At 42.8% G+C, this 12774-nt stretch overlaps 1 protein-coding gene across 1 annotated transcript; it reads left to right on the top strand.

Annotated features, from left to right (window-relative positions):
- The first annotated feature begins 2047 nt into the window (after nucleotides 1–2047).
- LOC311103716 (uncharacterized protein) lies at nucleotides 2048–11096 on the top strand. Its single transcript, XM_084145332.1, has 5 exons — nucleotides 2048–2255; nucleotides 3479–3570; nucleotides 6964–7062; nucleotides 8557–8727; nucleotides 9943–11096. Exons 1-5 carry the CDS (start codon nucleotides 2165–2167, stop codon nucleotides 10135–10137), a joined length of 648 nt encoding a protein of 215 aa, XP_084001458.1. The 5' UTR covers nucleotides 2048–2164; the 3' UTR covers nucleotides 10138–11096.
- Nucleotides 11097–12774: the final 1678 nt, after the last annotated feature.

Here is a 12774-nt window from a genome sequence, read left to right as displayed (position 1 = left end):
CCTTATTCTAAAATGGATTAAATAAAACATTTTCCTCAGCAAACTACACACAATACCCCATAATGACAAAGCGAAAACAGGTTTTTATACATTTTTGCAAATGTATTAACAATAAAAAACAGAAATACCTTATTTACATAAGTATTCAGACCCTTTGCTACGAGACTCGAAATTGAGCTCAGGTGCATTATGTTTCCATTGATCATCCTTGAGATGTTTCTACACCTTGATTTGAGTCCACTTGTGGTAAATTCAATTGATTGGACATGATTTGGAAAGGCACACATCTGTCTATATAAGGTCCCACAGTTGACAGTGCATGTCAGAGCAAAAACCAAGCCATGAGGTCGAACCTGATGGTCACTCTGACAGCGCTCTAAAGTTACTCTCAACCTTCTCTGCAGCACTCCACCAATCAGGCCTTTATGGTAGAGTGGTCAGACCACTCCTCAGTAAAAGGCACATGACAGCCCGCTTGGAGTTTGCCAAAAGGCACCTAAAGACTCTCAGACCATGAGAAACAAGATTATTTGGTCTAATGAAACCAAGATTGAACTCTTTGGCCTGAATGCCAAGCGTCACATCTGGAGGAAACCTGGCACCATCCCTACGGTGAAGCATGGTGGTGGCATCATTATGCTGTGGGGATGTTTTTCAGCGGCAGGGACTGGGAGACTAGTCAGGATCGAGGCAAAGATGAACAGAGCAAAGTACAGACAGATCCTTGATGAAAACCTGCTCCAGAGTGCTCAGGACCTCAGACTGTGGGCGAAGGTTCACCTTCCAACAGGACAACGACCCTAAGCACACAGCCAAGACAACACAGGAGTGGCTTCGAGACAAGTCTCTGAATGTCCTTGAGTGGCCCAGCCAGAGCCCGAACTTGAACCCGATTGAACATCTCTGGAAATACCTGAAAATAGCTGTGCAGCAACGCTCCCCATCCAACCTTACACAGAGCTTGAGAGGATCTGCAGAGAAGAATGGGAGAAACTCCCCAAATACAGGTGTGCCAAGCTTGTAGCGTCATACCCAAGAAGACTCGATGCTGTAATCGCTGCCAAAGGTGCTTCAACAAAGTACTGAGTAAAGGGTCTGAATACTTATGTAAATATGATATTTCTGGGGGGTTTTAATTATAAATTAGCAAACATTATGGGGTATTGTGTGTAGATTGATGAGAGGGATAAAAAAAAAATCAATTTTTATAATAAGGCTGTAACGTAACAAAATTTGGAAAAAGTCAAGGGGTCTGAATACTTTCCGAAGGCACTGTGTACGTTGCAGAGATGCAGTTTTGGACTCCACCAACAGGCTGTCCTCTCTCATTGCACACTATCCAATCACAGACATCTCCAAGGTAACCTGTGACTCCAACGCTGGAATGTGATGTCCTCCTGGCTGATTTGGACCTTAATATTAGGATTCCCAACCAAGAGAAAACAATTAGGCTTCTTACTTACGCATGACTGTAAGTCGCTTTGGATAAAAGCGTCTGCTAAATGGCATATTATTATTATATTTTTATTATTTACTTTTCAAACACGCTGTATTGGCCAGCTTTAAGATATTGTAAAGCGTGGTGTTGTGTGAATGTAGTCAATAAGTTACATTTAATCAAATAAATAAACTATTTAAATTTGCGTGTGCTATAGTCTGGTTGGTGGTGGTGATTAAGCCTATCTAGTCTGTCATGAATAATACAGACTAGTGCATTTCTGAATGATTGATTGAGTAAAGTTGTCTTTAGCCTATGATCTGTCAAGAAAATGCAGCAGAAAAACCTCTATTACATTGTCTCAACATTATAAAAAAAGCCTTCGGTGTGCTGCTATGAGTTCAGTGTCTACTTAACAACCAGTGTCAGCCAAGTTGCCTCCTTGACGACTGCGCGCGCGTCTATCAACATCGTACAAGGACTGTTTGTTGTCAGGTGCCCGGCGACGTCACGGAATTTGAGAGCGCGACAGCGCGCCCTAGGACTCAAATACTGTGGCATGTTTACCGACGTGAGTTTCCCTGACCCGACTCTTGTTTGGAGCTCGTCACTCTTGCATTGGAATAGGACAGGGGATGAGGAAAAGAAGCATAATCTCTGATCTCGGTCCCTTTTACGAAAATAGTCCCCTTTTACCCTCTGACTTCAGGATCCAATTGGGCATAGATGGTCTATTCGCCAGAGATGTCCACCGCTGCAACTCCAACCATCCCCTCTCAGTTAACATCGGATCAACTCACGGTCATTGTGGCAGCATGTAAGTAAGCTTTTAATCTCTCAAAATGTCAAAATGTCCATGAAACTGATGGTGGCATTTGAGCATAGATCAAAATCAGATATCATTTTAGGCATATTTTTGTAAATAACCCATCTGTTATGATAAACAGGCGTATTGGCATGTCACTTTTGCCTGTTACAATAATAGCAGTTGTATGTGTTCATTCATTTTCTTTGGACAAAACACAACTATTGTAAAGTTGTAGAAAACTACCACAGTCTAGCCTATGTGGACCACTGACCTATGCTATAGATCTGGATGGGGAGTCTGTTGCCTCAGCAGGTTGTTGACACCAGTGATGGATCATTTTACTTTATCAAATCACTGCTGTGGTGGTGTGATAAGGAATATGTTGAATATACTGTTCGCCAGCTGCTATCACTGTAGATAGCAGCCTATTTGCCTACCATGTTAGATATGAAGCTTTCTATTTTTAGAACCTATCTGTATTATCTTGAAGCTACCAGTGTTCCTCTTGGACTTGTTTTGGATCAGAAGATGAATTACATGGTTGACTTCACATTTAGATTTGATAGTAAATGAATTTGAAGTGTGGAAAATCGACTGCGACTAACATTACGATAGCCAATTATCCCTGTCCACAGATTGAAAAACATATTGTGAACAGCGTTCCATTAAATAGTCTACACAGTATGTCCACACAGCGTTTCAACTTAATTACCTGTGATCTGAGCAGGAAAAGCTCTGTCCCCTAGCAACAGCATATTACAGTGTCCTGAACACTATAATAAACTATTACTTTACATTAATTAGACTGGGGCATTACATAATGTGCCTTTTGTACAAGGGCATGTCCTTTGTCATTGTGATGCATTGTTAACAGCAGGTATCTCCTGAGTGGCGCAGCGGTCTAAGGCACTGCATCGCAGTGCAAACTGTGCCACTAGAGATCCTGGTTCGAATCCAGGCTCTGTCGCGACCGGGAGACCCATGGGGCGGCGCACAATTGTCCCAGCGTCGTCCAGGGTAGGGGAGGGAATGGCCGGCAGGGATGTAGCTCAGTTGATAGAGCATGGCGTTTGCAACGCCAGGGTTGTGGGTTCGATTCCCACGGGGGGCCAGTATAAAAAAAATAGAAATGTGTTCACTAACTGTAAGTCACTCTGGATAAGAGCGTCTGCTAAATGACGTAAATGTAATGTGATGAGTTTTCCTCTTCTTCTTCTCCTCTCCTTTACTAGTTTCCTGTCTGGTGTTGTTTGTGGTGATCGTGGTGCTGCTGTCCATATACCGGAAAGAACCTCACTGCTGCAAGGACGCCCATGGAGACATGGTAAGAACCTTGAGCTCATTCACTATATTTTATTGAAATTAATGAGAACGTGTCACTTGTGAACAAACCATACATTCAAATTCGGCACAATACAGATTAGATTAGGTGATTTAGGCCAAAAGTACCATGCAATTTCAAATTAGCGCCATTAAGAGGTGTCACGTAAAATTTGCATGACTATGGGAACAGGCCCAGAATAAACTTGATATGATCACTGTAAAACCATGGATTTGCATTGATGGAATTAACATTGCTTTGGCTATGAGCGCCGGCATCCATAACTATCCCTGAGTGCCAAAGCAACCATGAGCCATAGTGTGTGGTGCGGCAGCATTGATAAATGCTATTGATACCTGCGTCAATCTTGTGATGTGTCAACACCACTACAATGAGAATATTACAAACAGATTGTTTAGCATAAAATTGTACTCAAAACATGTTGTATGAAAACATATGAATGGCTAACACAGGGCGGAGGAAAATCTGATCTTGACTGCAGACAAGCATATCCTGCACAGCCTACTGGCAAATCTCACCCAGAAACTGGATACAGTATTCAGTATTCCCCTGAGTGAGGAACACAAAGCACAGAGGAGGAGTCTTCTGTATCACTGTTGACCTCCTTTCCTCTCCCTCCCTGAGAATAGAACTTAGCAGACAAGAGTAACTTATATGAATGGTACCATGATGGATGTCCAAAGTATGGAGGTTCATACATATCAATACTATTTAACAACTTTAAAATTCCTACTGTTATTTTATTTTACTTCTGCTCTTTTTTTCTCAACACTTTTTTTGTTGTTGTTTAATTTTTACTTTTTTGTTAAAAATAAATGCACTGTTGGTTAAGGGCTGTAAGTAAGCATTTCACTGTAATGTCTGCACCTGTTGTATTCGGCGCATGTGGCCAATAAAATTTGATTTGATTTGATTTAACCAATATTCAAGTCCCTAACTTGGTACATGAAATAGGGAACAGGAAGTATAAACTCTCCATGGAGGTCAGTTTTCAGTTTCTGCCCATCCTCCATGTTTCCTCTTCCTGCCCTGTGTCCCGCCTCTTGCCCCCCCTCGGTCCCTGGGGTAGGGTTAGTATGTTATCTCTGGAGCACAGGGACACTGCTCATACTTTTTCAGATAGACAGGAAACACCAAAATCTCCTTTGGCTCTGCTATGTTTGGCTCTGGCCTGAACAGACAGAGAAAAGTTATGCTGTCTCTTGGCAGGAAAAGACAGGCTTATCCTCTTGTACATGTCTGCCATTTTGACCTGCTGTCAGCTAGAGTAACCCACACATGACAGATCAGACAACATTGCTCATCCCTATTTCCAAACATATTGTCAGTGTGGGGAGTGGAGTCTAGTCTATACAGTAAACTGTGGGTGACAGGGTGTAAATATGGAAAGAGCTTGGTGGGTATGGAGATGACCTCTGGAAACTGTGCAGGTGACAAAGTGCTACTGGGTGAAATAATACACAGATAGCTGGCAGTGGTGTGAGAAAAGTAAACAACACGTTTCCTGACAATGAAGTTATTTTAAATAGAAACAGATTTGTTGAAATCAATTTGTTGTTTTTGGTGTCCCTGGTATGTCTCTTACACATTCCCTGAAATCCTATCCAGTCACCCATATAGTCATAGTGACTGGTTAACTGAGGCATGTTGTGGAAGAGGGTGGTTTTGTTACAAGATCATTACAAGGACACCAACTTGAAGGCAAGCCAGATTGCGAGGGAGGCTCACATGGAAAAAAGCCTCTATTATTGTTTTTGATGGAACGTTTACTTTCCTCTATCTGTGTTGTAGCCACATACCTTTCCCTGCTTCAGTTTGCACCATGAATAGTGGCCAGACCCTCCTGTGGGTGTTGGGGACAATGGCTCTCCTTCAGGTCGCGGCACTGAAAAAGGCACACTGCCGATGGGGTCCTCCCCCCACTTCAGCTCTGATTTTACACGGTTGTGCTTTTTCACGCTGGGTGAATCAGAGGCAGAAACAAAAGGACATCTCCCATTTTATCCTGAGGACTTTTTTCACCGCTTGAAAGTGCAAACTAGCGAGGGAAGGTGACCTTTGACATCAATGTTTCTGTGGCTTCTCTCTCAGTCACATACTGGAGGGGTGGTGGCAAAGGTCAAATTGCATCACTGGGAACGTGAGTGATGTCACCGTTCAGGCAGGCATCAAAAACTGGCCCTGATGTTTTGAAGGTGACCATTTTGTTGATATGAACAAGCCTACTTCCCTATGAGTGATTTGCAGTGGGGCAACTTTCCTATGTAAATTGCTACAACCGTTCTCCTCCTACTCATCACGCATCCTCATGCTGGATTGAACTCTCAGTCAGGCAAAAAATGACTTTGCTGTGTAATGCCGCCCAAATTAAGTATGGGGGTCATAATGTGTATTTGAGCACGCTTGTTAAGAGGTACCTGCTGCAGTTACAAGGGAAGAGAGACATGCTGAAAAGGTCACACTGTGTGGTTTCTTTCCAGGGACCCTGATGACACAGTAGGACACTGCATTGTCCCCAACACAAAGAGACTCATTTAGGCCCAGGGTAATCACCTAGTTTTCCGGCAGGGTTTTTGAAGAATTCCAGCACATTTTACATTTTAGTTATTTAGCAGACGCTCTTATCCAGAGCGACTTACAGTTAGTGAGTGCATACATTATTTATTTATTTTTTATTTATTCATACTGGCCCCCCCGTGGGAAACGAACCCACAACCCTGGCGTTGCAAACGCCATGCTCTACCAACTGAGCTACATCCCTGCCGGCCATTCCCTCCCCTACCCTGGGCCAATTGTGCACCGCCCCATGGGTCTCCCGGTCGCGGCCGGCTACGACAGAGCCTGGATTCGAACCAGGATCTCTAGTGGCACAGCTAGCACTGCGATGCAGTGCCTTTGACCACTGCGCCATACAGTGTGAGCCTGCCTAATCTTGTTTGAAAGGGGTGGGACTGGGAGGAGGCATGGAAATCGGAGGGTGGTCGTCTTATTGGCTAGATAATTTATGGTATTGCTAAAAGTCAGGACCTACAAGAATGAAACAAGGCATGACAATTGGTCAATAAGGCTGAAATTAGTGAATGCCTTCCTAATTGGGACGTTGGGCTAGCCTCGTAATTACCAGACTGATTACCACTGCGCTATCAAAACAGAAAGTAAGCTTGCAAGACTTCCAGATGGTTGTATGAGGTTAACATTGGGCAGATCGTCAATGACATTCAATCTATATTTTAATTAGATCCTCGTTGAATCTCAAACTTAAATTGAGGGTTGATAGAAGTTGTTCACTCATCTCTGTAGTTAATGTGCTAGTGGGTGGTTCACCATACTATACGCTGACTCACATTGATCACTGTTCCCTCTGTCCTCCTGCAGGACGCCCCTCCTCAGTACTACAGCAGCAGACAGACACTGGTGGGAAACCCCTGTCTGGAACAGACTCATGACATCATGCACGACAACACACACACACAGGTAAGCAGGCCCAGCACTGGGTGGGTCAATACGTTTTCAGTCAATATGTTGTCAGTCCCAGTGATAGGGTTTCACCACAGGGGAGGGGTGGGGGGCATATTATTTACAGTTTTACAATTATGGCTTATAATAATAATAATATGCCATTTAGCAGACGCTTTTATCCAAAGTGACTTACAGTCATGTGTGCATACATTTTTACGTATGGGTGGTCCCGGGGATCGAACCCACTACCCTAGCGTTACAAGCGCCATGCTCTACCAATTGAGCTACAGAGGACTTCCAAAGTAGCTGGTATCATAAATGCATTCATGTTTGAATGGTCATCAATCATCATTAAGTATCTTATACCTGCACCGGGATTATTAAGTGCACAGATTGATACAAAGCAATGTGCAACGAGCAGACAAGTCAGAACCATGGAGAAAGAATTAGGCATAGGCTACACCTGGTTCTTTAGATAAGTCAGACCGTAAACTAAATAACATCAATCATGCAAGATCAGGTAGACAGCAGTCTTCAACATAAGCAGCAAACACATCCACATCAATTCGATAGGCTATTGCTTTCTGTAGTCTAGCACAAGGAACTGAATCCCATGTGTCTACTATGCTATAGTTCAACCTAATAATGTAATATAGAATAGACTACTTTTGCTTTCAGATGCCATTCAAAAACAAGTTACAGGGAAGAACATTATAGTAAACCTTCTCACCAAACAGATGTGTCGTGTCATGGGGTATAAGGTCATTCATGCGCAATCATGCAATGGGCAATGTAAAATTGTAAATCCATTTTTGAAATGTCCAAAGAACAGGTAAAACCTAATCCGAACTAACATCTATATATATTATCGAAAATAAGAAATTATATGGTTTATATCCCTGAATAAATTGAGCGCATGAGACCCTTCTCAAATTGTCACTCTTTTTAAAAAGTAACCATTCCAGTCACGAGATGTGCATCTCACTTCGCACTGGCATCTCTTTGATTTTAAAAAATATTATTTTCTATTTTATTTTGTTATATATTCCATTAGATTCTACCTATAAAATAGGGGTGTCTTGACTGTGATAAGGGCACGGGAATATAAAAGTGTATTTTCTGCTAAATTAACAAACAAGGCTATGCCATTGCAGTGCAGCGTCAGTCCCAGGCCAGGGGGCCCCTCAATACCAGCTCAGACCAATTTCAAGATTTATTTAAATCATATTATATATACATTTGTCATGTTTTATAGTGTTAAATAATATTGTATTTATTAATTTTTTGGTACCATGTTTGTCTTGTAAAAAATCTCCAGGAACAGGGGGCCCTGCTTCCGCTGTGTGTGGGTAGGTTTATCGCTCTGACAAGTATAGTCAGAAGTGATGCACTGACAAGGATTCTCCATGACCAAACAGACACCAGCAGTACCTTCCATCAAAGTGTTTGTCACATCCCTCTAACTGTCCCGTTGTGTTCCCCTGTCTGTCTCTGTCTTCTCTCCATCAGTCAGGGCAGCTGTTCCTCATCGGCCTGCCCTCCAGCTACCGCCTGCCCTCCCTGGAGGCGCCCCTCCCCAGGCTGCCCTCCTACGAGAGTGTCAGGAAGAAGGACCGCCAGAGACAGATACACATGATGATCGCTGACCGTTTCGGCCTCAACGGCCCCATGCTGACTGAGGTACGATACCGGGAGGTGGATGGGTAACAGTGAGATAAGTGGCATGTGGCCTCATAAGTATTCACACACTGCCTCAGTTTCCTGGAAAGTGTAGATCATTGAATGTTACCAAAGTTAATCTTTAGTCCATTATTAAAGAGCCTTACATAAATAATCTGCTGTTACTGCAGAGGCCTCTAAAAGAAGATAATAAATGAGAGGTTTTGTTCATTATGAATGTGCTGTCACAGGGTAACTGGAGCTTGTTCTAAGATTAAACACTATTCAGAGCGCCGCAAATAGGAGCCCTATCATCTCATCTTCTGCTGTAGTGATACACAGACTGCGCATTACCAGGTTTTACCATGTTGATCTTTCGCCGGGGCTTTGACTTGCGTAACGCTCGAGCAGACAAGGTAATGAGAAAAAGGCACATAAAACATAATTAAAGCTTGTGTCCTCAGTGTAAACAGTGGCAGAGCTTTGTGCTTTTCTCCTTTGCTCCTCTTTTTCTTTAATAAACGTCCCAGTGAATAAGTGACCTCCCACCAGTCCTCCATCCTGTCACCGGTAGCTCAAAGTGGCCCCGTCAAACAGTAGAGGGGGGTCTGAAGGCCTATAATTGCCCTGTCTGTGTGGTGGCCGGAGGGGCTGAGTGTAACTGTGTTGCCCGGTACGTGTGTGGTGTTTTTATAGGGCTGGGAGAGGAGTGCAGGGCAGTCCCTGCCGCCCGCGGGGCCCCCAAGCAATTAAAAGATAAGAGGAGTCAGTCAGGGAGTGAGGAGCTGGCTGATGACGGAGATAGGCTCTGTACTGGAGGAGTGATGCTAAAGGCAGCCCGGGTGCTGCCAACCTAATCTGTCATGTAAATGCTAACATGATGCCATTAGGTTTTGTGTTAGATATCATGTATCAGCCAATACACGCTAGGAAACACCTGCACCTGGGAAATGGAGTCTCTAATCTTAGATGGGATGTCATCTTAGAAGGTCATGGGTTATTTTGTTATATGTGTGGAATATTTAGAGTTGAACATTTTCAGGACAGTTTATAGCCTCTCACTTGTGAGTGTTAACATAAGAGGGTGACTCACTAAGTGTCTCACTTTGTCACAAAGTGTAGCTTGATATGATGAGCCGCGACACACTCAAATCAAGCCATCCACTCACCCATCTGACATGTACCCACTTACCCTAGGTTCTAAAGCAGTGTTAACCAGAGCTTTCTCTCCCACAGCCCCCTCCAACGTATGAGGAGAGCATCCGCCACTCCATTGAAGTGCCCTTGGACATTCTGGGGTCTGGAATAGACACCCCTCACCCCCAGAACATTTACCCTCCACACCCTGGCACAGACCTCACCACTCAGTCAGAGGTAACCACTCAGTGCCCATCCACTCAGGATGCCAACAGTGCCACCCAACCAGTCTGAATCCACAGACACTCTACTGACCCCTGCTGGCACACGATGACAAGGACAACTGGAGTATTGACGCTTTTTATCCACCTTGATGTGCCAAACTGGTCAGAGGATAACAGACAGTGGAAATGAACACATTCTCAATAGGTTGAATCAGATCCAGCAGCCAATGGCTTGACTGTACTGTAGGAACATCCTGCAGTGACAGTATGCTGGAAGATAGTGACCAAAGATAGTGAAATTCTCCATTGCGAGTTACTCCATACTGACAAACTTGAATGTCTAAACACCTCTTGTCAGTTGTGATTTTAAACTGGAGCCTAAATAAGATTGGTGAACTGGGAAGACCTGGATTGCCATTATTCAGTGAAAATGGAAACAGTCCTGGAGATGACCAATGCCAGGACTATGTGTCTGAGGTGGAAGGTTCTAATGCCAAAGGTAACTGTAAGAGGAGACAGGCCAGACGGAAAGACAGTCCATGGCAAATAGGCTGCTGAAAAACAAAGACCATTTTGCTGTGAACAGAAAAAGCACCAAAAAGGGAAGAACAATCTTTAGACTTTAAAAAAATGTTTCTCATATTTTCTACATTTGATCATGGTACCCTCTATAGATCATTTTATGGATGAAGGTGTTCTGGATTATTTGGTCTTTGGGAACTGTGTTGTAGCAAGTCCTATTCTGAGTAAAACCACTCTCCTCTTTTAGTGCAATGTCTGAGCCAAAAACGTATAAGGGTGAGTTGTAATATGCTCCTGTGTCCTACCCTGCTGAGCTTGGGTTGTACAGCTGAGCCAGCTACAATTTATGTGTGAGTCTTGGAACCTGTGAAGAGAGTGAGTCAACAACACCAAACCTGTGTTGGCTCTGGTAACGGGTCTTAAATGCAGCCGTTTTTATATCAATATCAAATCATTTATGGGTAACAATTATGTACCTTACTGTAATAGTTTTCCATTAAAATGTTCAAAAAGAAGAAAAAAATAGCTTTTAAGCAAAAAAATATTTCACAAGCAAGAATTGTGGTCTGAGTGGGGAGGGGAAAGGGAACACTAGTTTTTATTGTTTAACTCTCTTTGTTATTAGTCTATTAACTCATTTACCACCTGGTGATGTCACCAGGCAAGCCAAAACTCCAGCCATGCAAAACCTGCTGTTTAGAAGGTCCTATGTAGAATGTATTTTCAACCAGCAACTATCAGGAAATAACACTGATCAAATCGTGTTAGTTTCATCAGCTGAATTTTGACTGCACTGGGCCTTTAAGATACAATTCAGCACTGGGATTCTGGGAATTGTTAACTAAGTAGCTAGCTTTGTTTATTCAAGAGCTCTGTGAACAGTGAATGAGAATAGTTGTGTAAAAAGCTTTTTTGTTCATGAACTGGTTTTATAATATTAACTGTGCTGCCTGTCTTTTAACAGTCCCTGCACAAGCTTGAGAAGAAACCAGTATGAATGACAATAAAAAGTATGTAATATTTCCCTCACATCAACGACTTACAGTTAGTGAGTGTATACATTTTCATACTGGCCCCCCGTGGGAAACGAACCCACAACCCTGGCGTTGCAAGCGCCATGCTCTACCAACTGAGCTACAGGGGACTATAAATTCCTGTCTGTCACGTGAACTAATTGAGATGGTGGTGGCTTCTAGAAAATAAAGACACGTTTTACATAGCTCCTGTGTGCTGCCTCTGTCTGGTCTTAATGTCCACCAGTCTCCTTTTCACCTAATTTAACACCTGATTTACTTAACAAAAGGCACATCTCAATAGGTGGTCCAGGTATGACATGACATTGCACAAGTGTGGGGAGGGGCGGGGGGTGCTTTCCTCTTTTGTTCTCTATTGCTCCTCTATTGTTCCTCAAGCAAGGGTGAGGCTGATGACATCACATCTGACCATCAGACCAAATCCTTGAATGCCCTACTCATTGAAGTTTGCGGTTGTGTCTAAAAAACACTATTTTGCTCAAAACTTATTTTTTAACCCTTTAGTGTGTGTACTTTAGTGTATTTATACTTGGGATATTTGAACAGGAAAAGTTCGAAAATCACTGGAGGACGTCTAACTTTCCCTTTCCAAACCCTCCAACAGCACATTACATTGGTGGGAGTGGTGTTTTTGTGCATTTTGAATGACTCTGGAACCTAAGTATTATACATGTGAATTAATTACCTGTTAATTACATTTCTATTTTATAATTTCTTAATCATGTAAATTGTTACTTGCAATGAGTGAATTGTTTTTAAAAGTCATAATGACAGTCTAAGGAGGAAAATGGATGCATTTGTCTCTGTATTAGTTAACATATTTGTTACCTCTGTGCCTTGTCAAATTCCTTCTCCATCCATTGTCACTCATAAAAAGGTTGACCTCTGATATCTGGTGGCCATCTATAGAATTGCAGAGTCTTGAAGATTACAACATTTTCACTGAAAACTGAACCAATTTACCCCATCCTTTTGAGACAATACTCTCACAGAAATACATTACTGACCATGACATCATTATGTTTAACTCATTAGATGAAGTGTCCACAAGGGTTCCATTGTCCTGCTGCTATTGGGTGTCTAATGAGAGAGAGAGAACAAAAGGGGTCTCTCAGAGGTCATTAAGCTCCTCATGGTTGGGCAGCACAGCT

Source organism: Coregonus lavaretus (genome assembly GCF_964263955.1).
Source record: "Coregonus lavaretus genome assembly, chromosome: 28".
NCBI lineage: Eukaryota > Metazoa > Chordata > Actinopteri > Salmoniformes > Salmonidae > Coregonus > Coregonus lavaretus.
Note: the sequence above shows the minus strand (reverse complement) of the source record. Positions and strands in the feature narration are given on the sequence as shown.